We start from the raw sequence: 24687 nt of genomic DNA, 5'->3' as shown, positions 1-24687 counted from the left end.
CTGAAATTGAAGTCTTAGTCCATGACTACACCAAGATTTCTGGCTTGGTTTGTGGTTTTTAACATTACCGATTGTAGCTGAGCGTTGACTTTTAATCATTGTTCCTTGGCTCCAAAGACAATTACTTCAGTTTATCTTTGTTTATTTGAAGAAAATTCTGAGACATCCATACGATTTTTTCAATGCACTTACTCAGCGCTTGCATGCACTTTAATGCACTTAGCACTTTAACTTTCAGATGTACATCACTTTGGATAAAAGTGTCTGCTAAATGAAATTGTAACATTGTAACATTGTAAGGGATTATAGTCCCCTGGTGACATGATTACGAAAATCTGTGTATCATCTGCATAATTATTTTAACACATTTTGTTGTTTTCATAATCTGAACTAGTGGGAGCATATAAATGGTAAACAGAAGAGGCCCTAGAATGGAGCCTTTGGGAACTCTACTGGTCATTTTTGTCCGCTCAGATTTATAATTACCTACGCACATGAAGTAGTCCCTGTCTTTTAAGTAGGATTCAAACCAGTTTAGTGCTGTACCAGAAAGTCCCACCCAGTTTTCCAGTCAGTCTAGTAATATGTTGTGGTCGGCTGTGTCAAATGCAGCACTGAGATCCAATAATACCAGGACTGAGATTCTGCAATTGTCTGTGTTTAAGTGGATGTCATTAAAAAGACCTTAATCGGAGCAGTCTCAGTGCTGTAGTGTGGTTGAATCCTAAGCGGAAGACATCAAGTCAAGTCAAGAAAATAGTTTAGTGCCAAGAGGTTGTTCAGCTGCAGGAAAACGGCTTTTTCAATGATTTCACATAGAAAGGGGAACTGATGTTTACTAATGCTAAATTTAGTGTGTTAAAAGTATTATCTGCTTAATTTTTTTTTCAACAGGCTGTGGCTGCTGGCATACAACTGGAGTCAGATTAGATTAAGTAGCTGTGCACTTTGAGTACACTTGGTTCTTCCTGAGATAGTCAAAACAGGAATTGCAGACCTTGGAGCTACTCTTCGCTGGAGACATGAGCTGAAGCGGGGGCAAAGGACCCAGTCAGTCCTACAAGCCAACATGCCCTGTAATGCTGACTGCAGCGAGATTGCCCTTGCTTTGTTTGGATAAGCGGGATCTTTTTGTAACATCTCGTCAATCCCTTTTTTCTACATCCTTAGCTTGTGTGAGATATCTCTGAGAGGCGGGGGAGGGAGGGGGGCTAGGAATGATCCATGGTGTTGTCCTTGTTCTCAGGTAGAGAAGATTACTTTTCCTACATTTCCTGATCCTCTCTAAATATCAGTGCTAGAGGCCATAGATTAAGTTTGCAGTAAGCGTGTGGACCCCCACTCTGTTTAAATGAACCCCGTCCATTCTGAAATGGTTTCATTGCTCCCGGAACAGATTTAAGTTGACAATGAAGCTCAATTATGAGCAGTACATGCAGGGGAAAGCCAGGTATTTCATGCCAGCAAGCGGTTGAAATGTTAGATTCTTTTCCATTGGAACATACAAATATCTGAGCTGGGACCTGTTGTAGAGTGTCCATTAGGTGCATGAAGTCTCTTTTTAACAGCTCTGAGCCATGTGTCATTTCAGGACAAGTGCCATTTGTTCCAACATGCACAGTAAGTGTGTCCATGCCCGGATGGTCTAATAACACTTGTGGCACAGTTTAAACTATGTCGCTAACCATAGCATTGGATAGACAAGACAGTTTTCAAAACTTTGCTTTTAACATCTCTTATTAAGCGGATCCAAACAATGCATTTAAAATAAACCAGAAGTAGCTTGTTATAGATGATTTTAGTATATAACTAAGACCATTATCAACTGAGGATGCCGCAACTGCATTCTGTGCCTTTGAAATACCTTGTTTATAGTCCCAGTCCCTACTTCGGAGACTGTATTAGGCATATGTAAAGCACAGAGAGTACACAGACTAACAATTAATAATAAAAAACCTGTTCTTACCATAACTGCTGTGGAAGTCAGTGTAGGGGCTAGATGTGCAGTCCTGGGGCCGGAAGTGGAGATGAGGATAAAAGTTCTCAGGCATGGTAGTATAGCCCTCCTCACATGAGGCCTCCTTCGGGTCCAGGGACACTTTGGCACATTCGATGACAATATCATGGATTTCAAACTTTTTCCACCTGTATAGTAGAACAATTAACATTGTATAACGCTCATTTTTAAAAAATCAAGTCAATCTGTCTCTTTGTTTAGCAAGGAAGTGATAAGAGACTTGCCTGGTGGGGTCAAGTTCATGGTCCTTGGTTCCTGTCACTAATTCCGGGTGTATACGAACGTGTTCAAGCATCGGCTGCATGTAGAAAATTGGGGCAAAAAAAGATATTATCCATCATTTTGAATAAGCAATACAAAAAACATTTCGTAAAACTGGTTACTAGCATCAGAGGAAGAGTAACCCACCTTCACGACCTCCTCAAAGGTCTCCATGTTTTCCTTCATGCTGTAGTGGGAGCGCAGGTAGGAGACAAAGTTGCAGGGGTACATCCCATAGAGACGGTGGAATAGCGAATAGACACTGGCATGCAGATGAATCAGATACACCTCTAAAACATGTCCTATTAGAGACAAGACAAAAGACAAAAAAAAAAAAGAGGACTTCAGCTCCAAAACCCACCATAAATTCTCAGTGTAATGTAATGCTCTCAGGACCCTGAGAGCATTACATTACATTACAGTCATTTAGCCAACGCTTTTATCCAAAGCGACTTACAATAAGTGCATTTAACGTAGGAAATCAGGAGAACTACTAGTCATCAGAGGTCATAAGTGCATCTAAACAAGCATCTAAGAGCAAAACCAGTGCTAAAGTAAAAGTGCAAGAAAAGAGTTTTTTTTTCTTTTAAATGAGTGAATACAATAAGTGCTAAGAACAAGTAACAGGGTAGTAGTTCTTAAAGAGGAGAGTTTTCAACCAATGCCAAAAGATGGGCAATGACTCCGCTGTCCTGACATCAGCAGGAGAGCAGGATAAGTGGTTTGGATAATGGATGGATGAATGGATGGCTGGAAATTAGCATGGTTATGAGTAACGTTTTCTCTTTCCTGAGGCTTAATATGAATAGATAATACAAGTTGGGGTTGCTGAGTGGAAGAGATCAAAACAAAGTATAGGACTCGCTTACCCACCCACTCCCCTGATTTCTGCTAGGATTGGACAATATGTCAAAATCTTCCTACCGGCCACCGTCAGAAAAACAATCGGTGATTGCCGATGCATATAAATATGGGTTTGAGATCCTCTGTCTACCAGCCGCAGCTTATAGGCGCACGCAAACACTCTTTTCATTCTGAGATGTGTGACTGTGATCCTGTTAATAACAAAACATACATCTCTGACTGGTAAAGGCAAATTGACCTCAGGATAAATTCATTTAATCTGTGTGAAGAATGAATGGAATAATTCTGCTGCGCCATCTCAGTTTGATGACGCCAGTGATAATAATGTATAGGTCAAATATGAAAACTAATTATGATTTTGAGTAATATCTTAGCAAGATGAGAACAATATTTTTTGGGGGGGGGTTCCCGTCTTTTTTCTTCTCAATTGCATCCGGCCAATCACCCCACTCTTCCGAGCTGTCATTGCTCAACCCCCTCTGCCGATCCGGGGGAGGGCTGCAGAGGGCTGCCTCCTCCGATACACGTGGAGTCGCCAGCCGCTTCTTGTCACCTTGTCATGGTGACCGCCCATGGTCGTTTTAGGCAGGAGTGAAATCCCTGTCGTTCTAGTGTTAAATCAAGTCACTGCAGTCCCTGCTCTGTTTTGTGAAAGACTCATCAGAAATCGGTGCAACAGTAACGTGCGTATGGCCCAACTCCAACTGCCAGTTTGTATCCGGGCACACTTTGAATTACACTTTACAGGTTAATTATATACCGAGTTGAATTCTCGAGGAGGCAGACCATTAAATTAGCAAAATAAAAGGATAAAAACATGCAAAAAAATCACCCAAAAAAAAACAACTGCCGATTGGACTCTTGTCAATCGCTGATTGCCGATATATTCATCCAAACGCCCAAGCCTAATTTCTGGGTTACACTTTATTTTAGGGGGTCAGATGGGTTGGAAATTACCTAGTCATTTCCTAGTAATAAGGTGGTAATTATCACGTAATTTCTTAGAAATAAGGTTGAAATTACCTTGTAATTTAGGTTAGGGTTAGCTGTAAAATTACCTGTAAAAACTACCACGTTATTACTAGGAAATTACAAGGTAATTTCAACCTTATTTCTAAGAAATTACGTGATAATTACCACCTTATTACCTAGAAATTACTAGGTAATTTCTGACCCCCTAAAATAAAGTGTTACCAGTTTTTGTTGTTTGAGGGACCGTGATCCACTGTCCTAAATAACTGGTTAGCACTTGCAGTCCTCACAGAAGTATGCTATGATCACAGCAAACTGATGCCTACTGACGCCGCTGGAAAATAGCATGTGATGGCAAGAGAGCTGTGTATTCTCTACCTCTCTATTTGAGTTTGCTTGCCTTGTCTATTTCTATTTATTTTTGTCATTCATAATGCTGGACAACAGAAGTCAGCACTCAGGTAGCCATCACACATGGCCTCTATACAAAAGAACACTCCAAAACATCCCCACGTGTGCAACATGTGATTTGGCAATATACTTTGGGTACAATTTTTTTATGCTTTACCAGGGTTTTTCAGGTTCCAGGATGCCAGGCGGCCAAAGATGTCAAAGAACTCCCAGAGGTGTTGTTTCCCGGCCTGGGGGATCATGGGCAGCAGTGTGATAAGCACCAGCACTCCAGTTATCAGGACCACGACGTCAGTGTCAGTCTGGAAGCAGAGGAAGTTATGGCAGACCATTTAAGATGTAGCAAGATAATGATGGAGATGACAGACAGACAGACAGCCAGACAGACAGACAGACAGACAGAGACAGATGGATGGAGAGATATCCATCCATCCATCCATTATCTAAACCGCTTATCCTGCTCTCAGGGTCGCAGGGATGCTGGAGCCTATCCCAGCAGTCATTGGGCAGCAGGCGGGTAGACATCCTGGACAGGCCGCCAGGCCATCACAGTGGACAGACTGATGTTAATAAATAATAATAATAATAAAACTTAGACAAAGTTTAAGTTTTATGATAATTAACAATGACAACTAGAAGCATGTACTCAGTAGAGTGCAGATCTGAACTTTGCTTACCGGGAGAAGGGAAATATACACACAGACAGAAAACTAGTGATTCCCTGCTATTATAAGACTTTTGCACAGTGCCCAAGTTGACTGAATGGGAAATATGGGGGAAAAAAGGTTTTAATATACTGTGCTCAAGCTTAAAAAATCTACCTGATAAAAAGGTTTTGCCCATCAGTCTCCTAGGTGGACCCTCGCACAAAAGCAACCCGGTCTGACGTGAAATGAGAGATCAGGCTATCAAAATTTCAAAGCTGTTATTAAGACGTCAAATGTTTTTAATTAACCATCGTGGTTTTCATGATATAAAATGAAAGAAGGTGAATGGCTGCTCTGCTAACTGACTTTCATTCATAAAACAACGGGAAGATGGGAAATGTTTTATCGTAGCTACTGAGATGAGTCCCAGCCTTGACTGTGAGTAACTCTACTCTTGAAATTGTATTCTTATAGTGAAGTTTTAACATCGGAGGCTATGGCACTTCCGCGTAGCGGCGCAGTGAGTAAGGTGGATTATTTTTGGTTCATCCAGTTGGTTCATCGGCAGTGGATGATTTGCTGGCTTGCGAAATACGATCGACTTCTCGTTCACTTTCGAGACTCGTACCCGAATACATGTTGCTTTGGTTGTGACACTGCTGCCGCCCGATCTGACGTAACCGTAGAATGTGAGCCGCACGCACACGGTCAACTCAGAAGAGAGCAGCGACAGTGAGAACAAATGTTTTTCAAAGGTTTTGAATCACCGCAACCACGAGAGGTTTTAGGCCGCTAAGTCCAGTCGTATTAGATTAGCTGTGGACACACACACACACACACACACACACACACACACACACACACACAACATTTATACACACAATACATTTATATAAAAACAAAGTTCCAGCATGACATTGTATGAGAATGCAAGGTAAGCCATGACTCCCAATGCAATAATGTTTCCATTAAAGACAGGATGTCACAGGCGTCCAGGTAGCGTAGCGGTCTATTCCGTTGCCTACCAACACGGGGATCACCGGTTCGAGTCCCCATGTTACCTCCGGCTTGGTCAGGCGTCCCTACGGACACAACTGGTCATGTCTGCGGGTGAGAAGCCTGATGTGGGTATGTGTCCTGGTCGCTGCAATAGCGCCTCCTCTAGTCGGTCGGGGCGCCTGTTCAGGGGGGAGGAGGAACTGGGGGGAATAGCATGATCCTCCCACGCGCTACGTCCCCCTGGTGAAACTCCTCGCTGTCAAGTGAAAAGAAGCGGCTGGCGACTCCACATGTATCGGAGGAGGCATGTGGTAGTCTGCAGCCCTCCCCGGATCGACAGAAGGGGTGGAGTAGTGACCGGGACGGCTCGGAAGAGTGGAGTAATTGGCTGGATACAATTGGGGGAAAAAAGGGGGAAAATTTTAAAAAAAATAATAGGATGTGACCAACTAAAGGCCAAAAGTTTAATCAAAATATATTCTTTAGCATATCAAATTAAATACATGAGCAGTATAATGCTTTTCCATCCATCCATCCATCCATCCATCCATCCATCCATCCATCCATCCGTCCATCCATCCATTCGTTCGTCCGTCATCTGACTCCTTGCTAAGAAAACCTCCTTGTTCACTGAATCATAACTGGGTCACACCTTGAGGCATTTGAGCAGTGACAGCAGGAGAGGATATCGGGCGATCTTGTGGATCCAGGACGGCTGCTTACGTACTACATGGCCGAGAAGGGTGAGGGTGGGCAGTCGATAGGCCTGTTTGGTCATACACTCGTTCATCTTGTCCAGAAGGTGCTGTCAGAAGTACAACAGAGAGAGAGAGAGAGAGAGAGAGAGAGAGAGAGAGAGAGAGAGACAGAGACAGAGACAGAGACAGAGAGACAGAGAGAGACAGAGAGAGTAAAATGAAGTCTGTATGCTATACCAAGGGTTCATAAATGTTTTCATGTTGCAAATCCTCAGACGGACATGCCGATCAACTACAACACACAAAGAGGGAGTTACGCAAGTACAAAATCACAACTTAGAGAGCTATTCAGCATGCTGATATATATAGTTCAATGAAACCCTCAAACCAGGTTTAAGACACAGAGCAGGCAGTAGACTGCACATACACCCTACATATACATACTTAATACCCAAAAGCTGTGTGGCTTTGGACAGTGCAGGCTACGGTATGGCTGCAGCTATGAGTGATATGCACTGAATACACCAGGAGCTTTACTGTTTTTTTGTGTGATTGAAAAAAAGTGGAGCTGCAGGTAATGGTTGTTTCCAGCAGATTTTTTTTTTGATTAACCAATTAATCATTTAGTCAATAAAATGCAAAATATATTGATAAATGTCCATCACAACTTCCAAGATCTCAAAGTGATGTCTTAAAAAAGTTGTTTACTTAGTCTGAGAAGCAGCCAAAAAAAAAACCCCTTAAAACAAATTCAGTATGTAATGAAATGAATCAGAGAAAGGCAAGAAAAGCATTTATTAAGCTATAAACAGCAAATGTTTTGTATTTCCCTTGATTAAATGACTAAAACCATTAATTGATTACCTAAACTATTTATTTTCTGTTGGTTGAACAACCAACTAACTAATCATTTCAGCTCTACTGCAAAGCATCATGTGCAAAGTCAGTGAGGAGACATCTGAACAGAGTAATAGTGTGACGCTACAAGAACCTCTTGGAATAATGTGTAAAGTTTTAATAATACTGTTTAATAACAAATAGTGATGGTAGTTCTTCTTAGAAAGTCACAATGTAGGCTTATTTCTCACCTTATCATGTGGCTCTCTAACTGAAGAAAGGATATGCATGGCCTGGACAGAGTTTGTTTCCAGAAAGTAGTCTACCAGTCCATTAAGCAGCATGGACCCTCGCTCTGCAAGGAGGACACAACAGGGATTTAGACTTGATCTTTGAGTGAGTGGGTCAGTTATTTCAACAGCTTTCATCAGTTTAACGCTTGACTTTGTCCTTGTAATGAAGCCAGGTTAAAGTTTCCAATCGGTGGAAAAAAAGAAGCCATTAGGAGCATAGCTGAACAGATAAAAGCCCACCTCAGAAGTTCTTGAACCATTGGCTGAAGTCAAAACTCAACGGCTTAAAAGAGCAGGGCAGGCAAATCATAACCGCATTCGGGTATGTTGAGTGGTCTTACCTGTACTAAGGTGCTCATTGATAAGGCCTCTGATCTCCTCTAGTTGTCGAAGGTCGGAGGTCTCCAGGAGAGGGAGGAGGTCCCCCACATTGGGCTGCTCCCTGGCCATGGTGGCAGAGCTGGAGGTGGAGGCAGCAGGTCTCTCACACAGCGTCGTTCCCTGCCTGCCTGGGAGGGTTCCTGGGGCCACCCGCCAAAACAGTCTCCAGGCACCACTAAATCAAACCAGGGCCCATTCAGAAAGAGTTCCCAGAATAAGAGCTCTGATCTAGGATTAGTGGTCATATGATGATACCAACTCACTGCTGTTCTTAAACAGAATTGAACTCTATGCATTTCCAGTTCAATCGGTTCATAAAGTTAATTTTCTTCAAAAATGAGAAATAATCTGCCATAAGGAGGCGCTTTGTACTACAACCAGTCTATCGATAGAAAAAGGGTACGGTTATTCTTGAAATGAAATTATGGCTGCAACTTATGCAAGTTATACTGTAAAGAATTTTTATGCATGAAATCAATACTGAGAACAGGTAAGCCTAGATTTTTAAGCATGAGACACAATTGTGCAAGGTCTGAAGTACACAGGGTTGTGCTGACACTGTAGCAGCAAAATGGCTGAAAGGGCAATAATAAACACTTGGTTAATAAATGGTGACATTAGTAGGGAGAGGACCAAGCAAAAACTGTGTGGCTCTGTGCGAGACCTATCTTCAGAGTAATGTTGTAAAAGGGGGAGTGCTTCCAAAAAGGGGCAGCTGAGGTTATGGGTGGTTCAGGCTTGAAAAAATAAGCACTCATTTTTATCCCGTCTCTGCCCATTCATACATACGGATAAATGATATAAAAAGGGGCAGATAGAGAGGACAGTGATGGTGGAAGCCATAGTGAAGCTGGAAGCCTTGTAGTAAACACCTCATCCCAGCTTCTCACAAGTCTAACCAGAGACTTCAGTTGGCTAACACCAGTGTGTCACCTTTCTACTCGCCTCATACTGTATTGGTCTAACAGTCTGGACTTCATGTGTGTCGCCTATATAATATAGGTCTTGGTGCCTTGGTAAGGTCACTATGCATCAAACAGCTCCAAAAGTCAGGCTTCGACAGGTCATTTCTCAACTGTATACAGCTAGAATGTGATAAACCAAACAGGAGAGAGGAATGATTAAGTGCTCATACTACCCATGGAGTGAAAAAAAGTACTGAAATCTTAAGGGCAATGTCTAGGAAAATATATTTTAACAAGGTTAGACATTCTATTAGAGTCTGCAAGGCCCCTGCTGGAAGTAGTTAAAAATGAATTAAGACTGCAGCCTTTTAAGCCATTTTGAAACATATTACAACATCTTGGCGATTATTGCTGGCTATTGACCCTTCGCTAAGCCCCGCCCTAGAATAGCCACTGTCCAATCCTATGTTAGTAACCGTAACTAAGCAGGGGAGGCCTGGCAAGCCATCGAGGAAATGCCGAAGCGGTGCGCTTACGGTACCTGCAAATCAGACAGCAGATATCCTAAAAGTTTGCGCCAAGGTAAGCTTGCTAACGTTAGCTAGCCTAGCTAGCTAGGTTAGCTAACGTGACAGTCAACTGGTCTCCGCTTTCGATCCTGTCTAGCCTTTGCGACCACCACCGATGATACGGGCACAGCCTTTATTTTACCACCTCTTGGTTTGTGCCATTGTTGTGGCAAACTTGTGCAGGACTTAGCTGACTCTTCTGTTCTTGCCTTTATAAGATCCAGTGTATGGATCAAGCCCACGATATGTGAGCAATATCCTGGTGCACTTTAAACAAACGGGAAAGTGCATGTGCGCTCCCCTGATCCAGCTGGCTATTCTGGCTAGCTAAAACATAGCCTAATGTTAGCTAGATCTGAAAGCTAGCTAGTAGGCTATATGGACTCATAACTGTCAGCTTAAAATACAACTTAAAATACAACTATCTATATTGTCTTACCCTGCTGTACACGAGCATTGTTGTTCATTTATCTCCTTGTCCTTAACGTGAATAGTTAAGACGTGGGGTGCCTGGGTCTTATATTGGGACCTGTAGGCTTTAGCCTCGATTTTAATTTCCCCTTCATTCCCACGCTGACAAATTATATCATGGATGTAGCTTTCAAATGCATATTGCAAGCCTTTCTGTCTACTTCTCTCTGATACCTCCTTGCTTTTCCAGAAATTGGATGTCAATTCACCTGGAATATCTGTTACTGACATGACAGTAAACGCCATGTTTAAATTTCGCGGACGGACGATAGCTTGCCAGGCGTAGCAACAGTAACCAAGGGGGGCGGGGCTTAGCGAAAGGGTCAATTGAAAACCTTTAAAAACATTTGTTCTCACTCTCACCAATCCCTCTCTTCATTCACTCTCTAGCTCGCTCGGCCGCCACTGCTCTGTCGCTGCCTGATCTGAGTCAACCCTGTGCATGTGTGACTCACATCTACAGTAGACAGATCAGGCTGCAATATGATCAAACGTTATTATAGAATTTTGATAATTCAAACAATATGTAAATTATAAAGGAATAACTTGCTCTAGGTTACAGTCAAAACAGGAAGTTTTGCATATTTTTGCTGCTGCCTGATCAGAGTCTACCATAGATGTGAGCCACACATGCGTGACCATTGACGGTTTACCCAGCTTTATTATACTATGAAAATAAAGACAGGGTTAGGGTTACACCAAAATGGTTGCATAGCAAACCTTTTTCTTTTTGAAAAGTGCAAGTTCATATTAGACTTGGTCTCATTCGTGCAAGGGTCCACCTAGGAGGCTACACATCCACAGACTGACAGGCAAAAACGTTTTTATTGGGTAGATTTTTGAGCTTGAGCGCTGCATATTAAAAACTTTTTTCCCCCATATTTCCCATTCAATCAACTTGGGTACTGCAAAAGTGTTATAATGGCAGGGAAACGGTGGTTTTTCTGTCCGTGTGTGCATACATCTGTCCGCTGCTAATCTCACATACTACGCGCCTGTCAGCCTAACAATTTTTGTGCACAGTTATGACTGTATGATCGAGGACCTCCCGTGGTTGGGCTGATTTCAAAACCTTTGAATTACAATTACAATTTCATTAAGCAGATGATTTTATCCAAAGCAACATACATCTGAGAGTTAATACAACACAAGCAAGGATCTAGCAGGAGGCAACAACGCAAGTAAGTGCCAAAAAACTAGGTTCAAGTCCAATAGGACATAGGTGTCAACAAGCAGTGCACAAAGGCAATGCATAGGGTGAATAGAAGCAAATTTCTTTCTTTTTTTCCCTTTTTTTAAAAAAAATATTAATACCATCAGGTGTGGAGGTGTTTGAGAAAGAGCTGGGTCTTAAAGCTGCAACCTCAAAAACATTTCTCAAATAATAAAGTTATTTTATCCATCCGGACCATGTAGTAAGGTTGCATAATACTAACTGCCATCTTTACCATGGTTAGAGACACTCTCCAGTCTACACCACTGTTGACATTTTTTGACTGGGAAGGGCAAAAACTGGTGCAGAGGCAAACACCTATGTGTCGGAAACAATTCCAGCAGGAAAAAAAGATGACGACAATTTTTTGTTGAACAGACAATCGGATCAATATAACTATAGAAATATGTGGCAATGTGGTTAGATGAAGTTTAGACCACCTGTGTTATCTTTAGTCCAAGTATCTCATTTTACTATTTACTAGTGAGCTGATGGTACACAAGCTACAACAGCTGCTACACGTTGTTTGTAGTCCGAGAAATTCAGTGTCAACAGGACTATTTCTCCCTGCCTCCTATATCCAACTACGTGCTACTGTAATATATCAAAACCCGGACTAACAGGCTGAGGAACAGCTTCTTCCCCAGAGCTGTAGCCTCCATCACCCCCCCCCACACACACACACACATACACCTGCCTATAGCTGCTGAGGACTACCTGCTAGTAAAGCCGCTGCAATATGAACAACTATGTGCAATAATCCCATGCACTATTTTGAATTTTAAAAGCCGCTGCTATCTTTTATTTTTGCTACCTCACTTGTTAATACTAATGTTGTTTGTCGTTGTTTTTATCTTGTTTTTTGTTTTTGTTTTTTAATCATTTACCTTGTCTAGTGCTGCTGGTCCGAGAGTCACCAAATGTAATTTCGTTGTGTGCGCACAATGTCAATAAAGTATCTTATCTTATCTTATCTTATCTTATCTTATTTTATCTTATCTTATCTTACTTTATCCGATTGACTGTCCAACAGAATAACAACAATGTCATTCTGTTTGACATGGGTAAAATAATGCTAAATCTTACGGCTTGCAATTTTAATTATTAAAGACTTTCAGACAAATTTGTTTTTACTAAATTTATCATTTTGGCCAACATCCTTATGCTACTGGCTAGCTTTTTTGTTGAGCTGCGTCACACTCAAAACGGCATGAACACACATCACTGGACTATGAAATCTAAAAAAAAAAAACAAAAAACTTAGTAATCAGTAAATCAGTAAACTCCAGCATAGTAAATGCTGTTTCGCTATCCTTTTACAACTCTTCCTAAACAGTTTGCTTCTAAGGCCTGTCTAAATGTAATTTTTATAATGAAGAAAATAACAACAAAAAAGTTGCCTTTGAAAATAAACAGACAATTAAGACACTGTGCTGCAGAGTGCCATAACTGGCACAAGAATAGTTGGCTCCAGGGTAAATCAAACTAAGTGTAAATACTCCCCTACCTTTTACAGTTTTTTTAACCTACCAACAGTGAGTTAACCTACGTACATCTGTTCATTTTAAGGGTAAGACAGTATCTAACTCAAAAATTCGGGAAGATAATGGAAGTCCTTTAGTTCTTCCGGTCTGAAATGACTGAACCAGATAACTTTACGCTTTTGAGCACATGGATCATAGTGGATTAGTCTAAGTGGGTGGAGCGTTGCGTCAAGGACGGGGGATGGCTTAGGATGGTGCTGAACACCAGAACCAGTCAATGCAGTGTCTGAAAGCTCCAGGTGAATCCGTTAGCCCAACACCTTGAAGCTTTCCTTGGTGTTTTGCTGTGAAGAAAGGTTTTAAAATATCTCTTGTGGTGAGGAGGGTCCCTGGCTGCAGGTGCGGGGAACTAAGGTCTGAGGGCTGTCGGAGAGATGATAAACAAGTGATTAACTTCTTTTGTTTGTCTCGCGCCTCATGGGTCAGTCCTCTAGAACACTGTTTCCAAACCCAGTCCTCAAGGACCCCCTGTCCTGCAAATTTTCTTTGCAACCCTGAATAGGTACCTGTTCGTGGTTATTCAACCAATCAACAATGAATTATGTCAGATGTTGCACACCTTGCATAATTAAGTGCTATGAGATGATTGGTTGAGTAAGTACAAGCAGGGCTACCTATGCAGGGTTACAATGAAGAGCTGCAGGATAGGGGGTCCTTGAGGACTGGGTTGGGAAACACTGCTCTAGAATGTAGCTGTCCTCTTGTGTGTCAGCACCAGTTAAACAGAACAAAAATGGTGTGTTGTCTTGAAAACTTCCTACCCTCCAGAACAGCAAACGATAATCAAGTTTACACTGAGGGGAAAAAAGCAAAAACAAAACAAAAAAAACTCCAAGACGCAGGAGGAGTCTTGGGAAGCTGTGGACAGTAATCGTAATGCAATCATGTTGTTGTTGTTGACTAGTGAAGAATAGTCAGTGAGGTGCGATGAAGGAGCCCTCTTCAACACGCTGCCACAAAGGTATGTGCTACCTCTGTGTGCAACAACAGACTGGCGAGAAGAACCCCAGATCCGCCATAATGTTACTTATTATGACATCTGTGGAAAAGCTAAGAATGTGAAATCAAATCTGGTTGCTATTATGTGTCTAATGATCAAAAGCACTTTACAGCTGATAATTTTTTTTTTAAATCCACCAATCACAAAATAGTAAGGAAAATGGAAAAAAATAATGGATCATGAATCCATTTTGCCAAAAGGACCAGGATTTTAGTATAGATGTTAAAAGAATAGGCTTTAAATATATCTCTAATACCCTTACTTTTAGCTTAATTGTTTTACAGCATTATGTGCCACGTTCTTATTTCTGAAGCATAATATTAATAATACATATCAGCGGGGGTTGCTGAATGGTAGTGATTGAAATAAAGTAAACAACCATTTCTCCCTAGGTTTCTGCATTCATAAAAGACAGGGGCCAAGCTGGCTGCGTGTTTCTGTTGTTGTTTGAAGGCCTTTGACACCCCCCCCCACAACCACCACCACCACCAAGACTTGGCTCTCACTCTCGGGCTACAGTGAATTAGTGATCACAGCAAAGTGAAGTCCTCTAAGGCAGTTTGATAATGACAGATACCAGCAAAGAAGCTGGTTATCTGTGACCTTTCTAGTTCAAATTGCTTGCCTTGCTCACTTGATGTGTTACTGGAAACTCACTGAACCTCTAAACTCTTGTGTCAGTGTATTTTTTGTCTCCTGGTCCCTTATGTATGTCATGTGTATAGTATATGTGTTTACTGTATAAGAGGCTCTGTACAAAAAGTGAAAACAAATATCCTCTTGTGAGGACAATTATGTATCTATCTATCTAGTTCATTATTCACATTTCTGAGTAACAGAAGCCAGCATTAAAAGGTGCCCTACAGGGGCGCCCTGGCAGCTCACCTGGTAGAGCACGTACCACGTAAGGCTGAGTCCTTACTAAAGCAGCCTGGGTTCGAATCCACCCCAGGCCCTTTGCTGCATGTCATCCTCTCTCTCTCTCTCTCTCTCTCTCCGCTGCCTTTCCTGTCTCTCTCTTGACTATCGCTATCAAATAACAGTGGAAAATGCCAAAAAATAATCTCCAAAAAAAGTGCATTGCACCTTTAAATGTAGCTAGACATCATGCAGAGATCAGTCAATCAAGTTGCATTTTACATAGCACTTTTCTAGCTGCAACAGCCACTCAAAGCGCTTCACAATTAATGAATTCACACACATCACTGTGTAAGATTTTGTGAGAAAATACATACTTAAATGAAAGTAGTGATTTCGTTTTATTTATACAAGTTAGAAATGGGAATGCCCCGAAGTACCCATGAACCATAAACTTCACCATAAAGAACCATAAACTTCACCTATCTGTGAAAAGTGTTTATCGAGCTTACTGAGGGGAGATGCTTGTAGCTGTTGTAGTACAATCTACATCTGATCTTGTAGCTGGTCTAGATCTCCCTGGTGTAGATCATTGAGGTTGTACCTCAATGATCAGTTGGTGTCCTTACATTCACTTTGAGAAAAAAAAACTATTTTCTATATTTCAGTCATTTCGCCGACACTGGAAACAAGTGAATAACTTGCCGATCAGAAGGCCGGTGAAGAGCTCTAGTGTGAGACTGTACAGGGGCTCCCTGCATAGAAACCTGAGGTCACCGCTTCAGGAACATTTTCTTCATCGACGGTAGACTAAAACGTTCAATATTAAGTCAGCAGATAAACAAGTCATGAAAATTAGAGAGCACGAATAGCTTATAACTACATTTCTTGGACGGGGGTAAATGCCGAGTGCTTGCATTTTCATAAACTGGCAATACTGACATGCAGAGTGAGCCCAGCTGAGCTGACTACTGTAAACCACTAAAACAAATACAGCATTAGTCACATACTTCTTGCTCACAACAAGTTTGCTTGGGGGGTTTAGTATTAGCCACACAAACTAGTTTTGCCAGCTCTTGTCACCTCCTTTGGTTAATAAATTCTACTTCTCCTGCCAGCCCTTCTTTAAATAGATGTTAACTGAGACCTTTTCAAATTGTGGTGTTATAATGTCAATCGGTTTGTCAAGCAGAGAAGTTCACTCCAACCAACTATGTAGAACAGGTGACCAAAGTCTCGCCAACGTGCCAACTTCTAGTTCTCCCTACGATGGTACATTTGTTTACTAAGATGTGTTCATGGTAGAGAAAGTTAAATCTGTGATGTCACCCCCTAATGGCTATATTCAAAGCTCTACAAGGATATGCTTGATATGTCATTCATTCATTCAAATAACTCCTCTTTCATTCAAAGAATATAAAATTATATTACAAGATATAATACCTTAAATAAGAATAAGTTTTAATTTCATAACTGTTGCTTTGATTGCTATTACCCTTTGGCTGTTGTACCTGAGTTTTCATGAGGTCTACGCTTTATTCTACATAGTGTAACTTATAATATAGATTAACAATATTGTCATGGTAAAGGCCACGACAGAAAATAAATTTTATCCTGGATCAAAGTGACGAAAACAAAATGCTTTCTTTAAGAATAGCCCTGCCACATTTTCCATGCAATGCACAATATTGAAGCGACTGGGGGAGGCAGTCGCTCTGACTGTCGGCGGTTCTGCACTGGAGGAGCGCAAGGGCTGATGGGACTGTTAATGTGCATGTTAATATTGTGCCTTAGTGATGTTGTGTTTATGTTGTGGTTATTGTTGTGTTCTTTGTTTGGGAGTTTCTACTCTGACTAAGTAGACGACCATTTTACTGACTGCAGGACCGCAACTAAGACTAATGTTTCCAGAATTGACCTCGGGGCAGGGGGGGCATTGTTCAGCAGCCATTTTGGGTGCAAATAAACAACCACTCCCGGGGTTGTGCGGTGTATGGGACATGGGCGCTGCCATCTCGACTCCTTCCACACCAGCTCACCACAATATGCACCAAACACCGAACTACATTAACTACAGTATAAAACTGTTTCTTTTGTGAGTCGTACCGTCCTTCAAGCTATAATTTAACTCAATCATATTCAGTTATTTTTCAACCCATAAATAAGAATGGCATATTGAATGGGTCAGTTTGTAAACATGTATAATGGTGCATAAAACCATCCTCATTTTGCTGTTCTCATAAGTTGGCATTATGTAATAACAATTTGTCTGCGGGCCCTCCCTTTTCATTTTGTGCGATGTGAAAAAAATGATGTGTAGCAGCTAAACCTAACAGATTTCATTAATATATCTTCTACAACCACGTTCGAACCCTTGATTAGGCTGTTGCGCTTGCACCTTATCCAATTTCCCCTCGGGGATGAATAAAGTATTCTGATTCTGACTGTAGAGAAAAGCAATTTCAACTGTTTGCTTTTTTTGAAACTACTTAGTAAGAATCTGAGCCTTAAAATTCAGCATTTCACCTATACTGAAGCAAAGATGGGTCAACAAAAAAAAAACAAGACTGAAAGTTAAAATCACGCATGGCCGGGCTCACTAAGTTTACCCTAATCGTTTAATTGTGAGCATGTTGCGATGCCACTTAAGACAAATGCCAAGTCAATCGTTCAAATAAATAGAAGCCATAGGAGCATTGCAGATCTTCTGCTGAAAAACAGGCATAAATAATCCTGACGGGCAGGTCATTATCACCAGGGTGTGCAGACCCAGCAGCTTATTCCTTTAGAAGAGTAATGAATCAGCAGCAGAGATTATGTCGACACTGAGGCTCCTTTCAAGATCGAATAAGCATCATAATACAGCCAAAATATGCAGAGAGCACTGCTTGGCTTGTTTTGCAGCCAGCAGACCCTTTTATTAGTGTGACTGGTCAATATGTGAATCTCTTGATACAGATCTAGCTCCACATATTGCAAAATTCAAGTATTCAACTTGTTACGAGAGTTAATAAGAAAATTACTGAGTCCACTATGCAACTAAACCACACAAAAAAAAAGTGCCCTGTCCCTTGGGGAAGGAAGAAAAACAGCTTTCTTCTTGAGTCTCTGCTAATGCTGAAGGAAAGCCTTGTTAATCATTTCATATGGACCCACAACGCAATTGTTTTCAAGTTATCATTTAACTGGTCTGTCATGGGGTTGGTCGGAGCATGTTAAGTGGATTTAAATATTGATGTTTTTGTTCCTCCTTGCAGTGTCTAGCAGGCACACACGGTCAGGCCATTGGCACAAACAGGAACCACCCTCAGCATGACCTCGAGCAGCCTCTCCTGGCAGCTTTGGAACGCTCAGGAGAACACAAGAGAACCTTTATGCAGCCCGGACACTTGCATGTAAACACTGGAAATTACATTTGGCTGTGTACAAGCTGTTATGCACAGTCTCCTTTTCTCTTGTGTTCAATTGCACACAAGAGACAAACCGCCTGTGCAATAGCTTTTTAAGGTTTGGATTTAATCAACCCAGAAGCATCATTCATCCACCAGGTTCAAGGTTGCTTCTGTAAAGGGCAAAAAAAAAAAAAGCCTGGCTCACTGCATGACTTCATGATAATTCTCTTATAATCAGACTATGAAATTATTAAGATTAACTATCATGGTACAAAGATGCAATACTCTAAATCCCTTAGCTATTATATTATAAATTTGACATTACGAAAGACTTCAATATGTACAAGCAAAGAATATGAGCAAATGAAAGCAAAGGCAAATCTGCTTGAGTGGGGTGCGCACCACTTCAGTCTTCTGTTAAAAGCTGGATTAACCATACAAGTCTGTGAACGCTTTGAAAAGTTGCAGTCTAAAGAGTTTCACAAATAGAATACAAATAACTGCTTAATAAAACCGTCTGTGAATGTTCTCATTCATCCAGGCCATGGTTATCCAAAGGAGTTGAATCAAGTGCAACTGGATTTGGTATATATCAAAGGAGTTGAATCAAGTGCAACTGGACTTGGTACATATCAAGTCCAGTTGCACTTGATTCAACTCCTTTGGACTTCATAGAACTGGGAATAAAGCAGCAATGAACGAACAGCAAAATGAATGATTGAACGCACCAGTCAGAACTGAATATGAATTTCCAGCAGTTTTGAATGGGGTCCCCCCCCCCCCTTCTTGGCTATAATCACATGAAAATGTTCACCGATTATTCAGAGTCTTGACACAGACGTTTTCACTGTGACACAAATGACAGCTGTTGGAGGCACTGCTGTGAAACGGGGGGTGCGTAGCGTTGATGACCGTGCTGCAAAAACCTCCCGAGTCTCTCCTGCAGCAGAGCGCGACAGTAATGAAAGCGATCGAAAAGAGCGACGTTAATGAAGTCGCCAGTAAGTTCGACTGCGGTTGAGATACGAGGCACGTCCACGCCTCGCACTTGGCTGTGCATGCTGCAGAACGCTGCAAGACTGCGTGCGGGACGTAGTCGAACTAGGTGAGAGAAAACAGAAAGCAAACGGGCTTCTGGTTGTGCAGCACCGCCCTGCTTGTGCGCTACGCATGAAGCATCAGGCTGGTGTGGTCGACAACAACGACCCGCTGCAAAACAACACAACCAACAGCACTTCTCCCCCCCCCCCCCCCCCCCCCGTATGAGCTGACCACCGGCTGCTGGTCGTCGTAAACAACTCGCAGAGAACAATGGGCAGGGTTCGCTTTACTTTATCCGATTATCTTTTTTTTTGGGGGGGGGGGAATTACGCTCGGTTAGCGAGAATAGCGCTTCAACGTCCGCCGGAGCACGAAAGCACAAGAAAACGACCCGATGTCGGCGACCGCAGCCCGGCCGAAATCAACTATCTTTCCAAAAACAAGCCAGTCTCACCGCCGAGAGCTAACGCTAGCTGGAGCGCAGGGACAGGGGGAAAAGACGTCCACCTGACAGCGGTGACTCGTCAGCGGAGGCGGCCGCTGATCGACGCGCCCCCGGTAAACGGCGGCACGATTGACGGGATTCGCCTCAGAAAATCGCAAGGCGCAAATAAACGGAGCTGTTTACCTGTCAGAGTAGCTGCACTCCACAGGGCGCCGCCATCTTGGCCCCTGCACCGCCCAGCCCACGGCGATCAGCCTCCGCCGTCTGACTACGCGCAAAAGTAATCCCGCGAATTAGCGCGCCCGCCGACGCGCGGCTGCGGATTTGGCGAGCCGCTGTGCGTGGACGTCGCCTCGTCTAAGTTTGTCCGGCTGGTTTCCGAAGAGCTTTTTGGTCGTGTTCGCGCGGGTACCGCGTACGCTAGCTCGCCCCGCGGGAAAACAATTTTTTTTTTTTTTGCAAAGGTGGAAGGATGAGAATGTGTAATGCGGTTTCGCGTGACACAGGTGGGGGGGGGGCGCATGCGTACAAGGGTAGGCGCAGCACAGCGGGAAAGAAATTGCATTACAAATTGGGAGTATTTTAACGTTTAACGGTTTGCGTTTGTGGACTTGAATCTGGTACACTTGCTATATTCGACCTATTATTTGAGAGTGATGGCTTCAAAAAAACAACAACCTCACATCACCTTTCCACCTACTCTTGCTTTAATAGTCATAGAGTGGTTTGACCCATTTGTATGGGCTCTGCAACCTAGATGGCGGCCGTGTATGACGTGAAACGTGTTTTCATTGGCAGCAGCGAAGGTTGAATCAGTTCATCTGGATACAATGTTTCAGGTATGTTTCATCACTCATCTAGGTAACCTCTGCAGTCTCAGCTGTGCAGGTATCCCCACCCTTATAAACAACACAGTTGCCCAATGACCGAAACCAAGAACCAGTTTCATATGCAAATATGGGCGTGACCTTTAACTAGAGTTTCAATGGCCATGTGTCCTATTCGCAGAGGATTTGGGAATAGTTGCAGTCGCAGCATTGTAAAATGTTAACAATACAGGTGTATCACGACCGAAACCAGCGACCAGTTTCATATGCAGTTATGGGGTACAGTCGTTATGCAACTGTAATGTTTATGAGGGGTGGGGATACCTGCAGTCAATTTAGACTGAAGAGGTCACTTAGGTGAGTGCTGAAAAGTATCTGGCAGTAAACATTGTATCCACATGAACTGATTCAGCCTTCTTTGATTTTCTTACCTGGATTATTGAGCGTGCGTCAAGACAAAACACGAAACTTGAAATATCAGACCTGTTGTAAAGGTCACACAGCTGGAAAATGTATGTAAGTGGTCCGAAGAACAAAACATCATTCATTCTTTATGATGAATAGCCAAATTATAGGCAGCAAATATCAACCAAACATCTATGGGATGCGTTGGAAGTTATTTCAGTGTGGCACCACCACCGACTAATGCAAAACATTGAAATCAGCATGGGCCAGCACACCTTTGAAATGCCTTCAACGCCATGTCAATAGACCCTGACCTTAGGGGAAAAGGGGGCACAATTCAATATCAGGAAATTTCCCCTGAGGTTTTAAACACTCAATGTACGTGACAAATGTGTTAAGAGATGGCATTAACATCGTAGTGGGAGCTTGATCCCATTTAAATGGATGCGGTCGGTTACATTTTAATTGTAATAAAATGTTAAAATAAACTATACAAAAATCTGGGCAGTGATAAATAATGTATACAACATAATCTAACCTAACCACACCAGGTGCAGCTAAATAAGGCTAAATATTTAGGAGCAGGAGCAGTAGGGGCTGAGTGTGATCTGAAAGAAATAAGGAGACATAATGCAGCGATAAGTAAAATATACTACTATACAGATAACAATATACTTTTCTTATTGGTGCAGTATGTCTCCTTCAAGTGCAATATCTTGTTATATACAGATACTACAATCTATAAGCGACTCCTCTATTTCCTGCACTATGTACAGAAAGATATTGCCCCATGGCGTTTACTTTCTGCACATTACACGGGTAGACATTTAAACAAGCCGAGGTGCTTAGATATTGATGCATAGATCATTTGTTTGTACTGACGTTAGATGTTTTTTCTTGTTTTTTGTTCACGTCATTATGTCTGTGTGGAGCATGCCGCCCAGACGAAACCCCTCACATTTTAAACTCACTTGTCAACAAACATGCAACTTCTAAGAGGGTTGAATCAGTTCATCTGGATACAATGTTCACTGAGAGAAACATTTCATCACTCCTCCATGTGGCCTCTTCAGTGCCAACTGACTGCAGGTATCCCCACCCTTATAAACGATACTGCCCAATGACCGAAACCAAGAAACTGGTTGTGACCATTGGCCATATGTACTATTCACACAGAGGATTTGGGAATAGTTGCAGTCGCAGCCATGTTAGATGGCGACGGTTGTATAACGACCGAAACCAGCGACTAGTTTATGCAGATGTGGGGTTCGGTCGTTATGCAGCTGTATTGTTTATGAGGGGTGGGGGATACCTGCAGTCAGTTTAGACTGAAGAGGTCCCTTAGTTTAGTGATGAAACGTATCTGGCATTAAACGTTGTATCCAGATGAACTGATTCAACCTTCTTTGATTTTCTTACCGGGATTATTGAGCATGAATCAAGACAAAACATGAAACCTGACAAATCAGACCCGTTGTAGAGGTCAAAGGTCACACCGCTGGAAGATGTATATAACGTGTTGCCTCCGGCTTGGTCGGGCATTCCTACAGACATAATTGGCCGTGTCTGCTGGTGGGAAGCCGGATGTGGGTATGTGTCCTGGTCGCTTCACTAGCGCCTCCTCTGGTCGGTCGGGGCGCCTATTAGGGGTGTGGGGGGGGAACTGGGGGGCGTAGCATGATCCCCCCACGCGCTACATCCCCCTGGTGAAACTCCTCACTGTCAGGTGAAAAGAAGCGGCTGGAGACGCCTCATATATCGGAGGAGGCATGTGGTAGTCTGCAGCCCTCCCCGGGGGGTCAGAGGGGGTGAAGCAGTGACCGGGAAGAGTGGGGTAGTTGGCTGGATACAAGTGGGGAGAAAAAAGGGGGGGGTCCAAAAAATAAAAAATAAAATGTATATAAGTGGTCCAAAGAGCAAAACATCATTCATTCTTCATGGTGAATAGCCAAATTGCAGGCAGCAAATGTCAATCAACCGCAACTTGATTGATTGATTGATTGATGCATTGATTGATGCATTGAAAGTTATTTCAGCGTGGAGCCACGGGCGGCTAATGCAAAACATTGAAATCAGCATGGGCCAGCATACCTTTGAAATGCCTTCAACACCACGTCGATAGACCCTGTCCTTGGGAGAAAGGGGGCACAATTCAATATCAGGAAGTTGCCCTCAATGTTTTAAGCACTCAATGTACGTGACAAATGTGTTAACAGATGGCATTAACATCTTCACCGGAGCTTGATCACCTTTAAATGGATGCGGCCAGTTACATTTTAATTGTAATTAAATGTTAAAACTATAAACTATAGAAAAAATCTGGGCAGCGATAAACATATAAATACTGTATACTACATAATCTAGGCTAGCCGCACCAAGTCTAGCTAAATAAGACTAAACAGGGGCAGGAGCAGTAGGGGCTGAGTGTGATCCAAAAGAAATAAGGGGACATATTGCACTGATAAGGAAAACATACTACTATATACGTATTGATAACAATAATCTCTTCTCATTGGTGCAGTATGTGTCCTTCAAGTGCAACATCCTGTTATATACACATACAACCCACAAGTGACTGGTAGTTCCTCTATTTCCAGATTCTTTATTTGTTACGTGTCAATATAAAAGTATAAGAGAGTAAAATTCTGGAGTTTTGGCTCTTCAACGCTCCAGCAACAATGGTCATTAAATAACAACAAAACAGAACAAAAAAGCAGTAATGATAATAATAATAATAAATAGTGTGTGATATAAGGTGCCGTGTGTGTGTGTGTACGCTCAGCTTTAATAAATGTGCATATGTGTGTGTAGTTGTTTGCATATTTGTGTGTGTGTGTGTGTGTGTGTGTGTGTAAAGTGATGATGTGCTGAAGACCAGTACCAGTCAGTCCGGCACCAGGCTTAGTGTCTTTAATGTTCTTTGTTCCAAAGTTGCTTGGTGGAAAAAAGCTGTTTCGGAGCCTACCGGTCCGGGCTTTGAGGCTGCGGTACCGCTTGCCTGACAGTAGCAGCTGGAACAGTCCATGGTTGGGGTGGCTGGGGTCTTTGATAATCCTGCGGGCTTTGCTGACACAACGTCCATTGTATACCTCCTGGATGGAGGGAAGCTCTCATCCACTGATGTCCTGGGTCATCCGCACAACCCTCTGCAGTGTTTTGTGGTTGTGGGCAGTACAGTTCCCACGCCAGGCGATGATGCATCCAGTCAGGATGCTCTCGGTTGGTCCTCTGTAGGAGGCCCGTTGAATCCTGGGCCCCGTGCCGAACTCCTTCACTCACCCGAGTCGAAAGAGGCGCTGCTGTGCCTTTTTCACCACATGGCTGGTGTGTTCATCCCAGGTGAGGTCCTCGGTAATGTGGACACCGAGGAACTTGAAGCTGTTGACCCTCTCTACAGCAGTCCCGTTGATGGTGATGGGGTCCAGCCCCCCTCCCCCTTCCTGTAGTCCACAATCAGCTCCTTGGTCTTGTCGACGTTGAGAGAGAGGCTATTCTCCTGGCACCACTTTGTTAGGTTGTTGACCTCTCTCCTGTACGCCGTCTCGTCATTGTCGGTGATCAGGCCCATCACCGTGGCATCGTCAGCGAACTTTCTCACCAAGTTGGCGCTACTATGTGCGGCCATGCAGTCGTGGGT

General features: G+C 42.7%; 1 protein-coding gene across 2 annotated transcripts in view; it reads right to left on the bottom strand.

Annotated features, from left to right (window-relative positions):
* tsc1b (TSC complex subunit 1b) overlaps window positions 1-20034 on the bottom strand; it is a 63444-nt gene extending 43410 nt beyond the window's left edge. For both annotated transcript variants that reach the window (XM_056290326.1, XM_056290327.1), the window contains exons 1-8: window positions 20002-20034; window positions 8341-8555; window positions 7958-8061; window positions 6824-6976; window positions 4683-4827; window positions 2426-2580; window positions 2242-2315; window positions 1967-2145 (exon numbers count right to left, since the gene is read on the bottom strand). In XM_056290326.1, the coding sequence (XP_056146301.1) occupies window positions 1967-2145; window positions 2242-2315; window positions 2426-2580; window positions 4683-4827; window positions 6824-6976; window positions 7958-8061; window positions 8341-8449 (919 nt within the window). In that variant the 5' untranslated portion in view covers window positions 8450-8555; window positions 20002-20034. The remainder of the gene's footprint in view (window positions 1-1966; window positions 2146-2241; window positions 2316-2425; window positions 2581-4682; window positions 4828-6823; window positions 6977-7957; window positions 8062-8340; window positions 8556-20001) is intronic.
* Window positions 20035-24687: the final 4653 nt, after the last annotated feature.

This window comes from Lampris incognitus, chromosome 12 (assembly GCF_029633865.1).
Source record: "Lampris incognitus isolate fLamInc1 chromosome 12, fLamInc1.hap2, whole genome shotgun sequence".
Classification (NCBI taxonomy): Eukaryota; Metazoa; Chordata; class Actinopteri; order Lampriformes; family Lampridae; genus Lampris; species Lampris incognitus.
The sequence above is the reverse complement of the archived record's forward strand: the minus strand, read 5'-3'. Positions and strand labels throughout refer to the sequence as shown.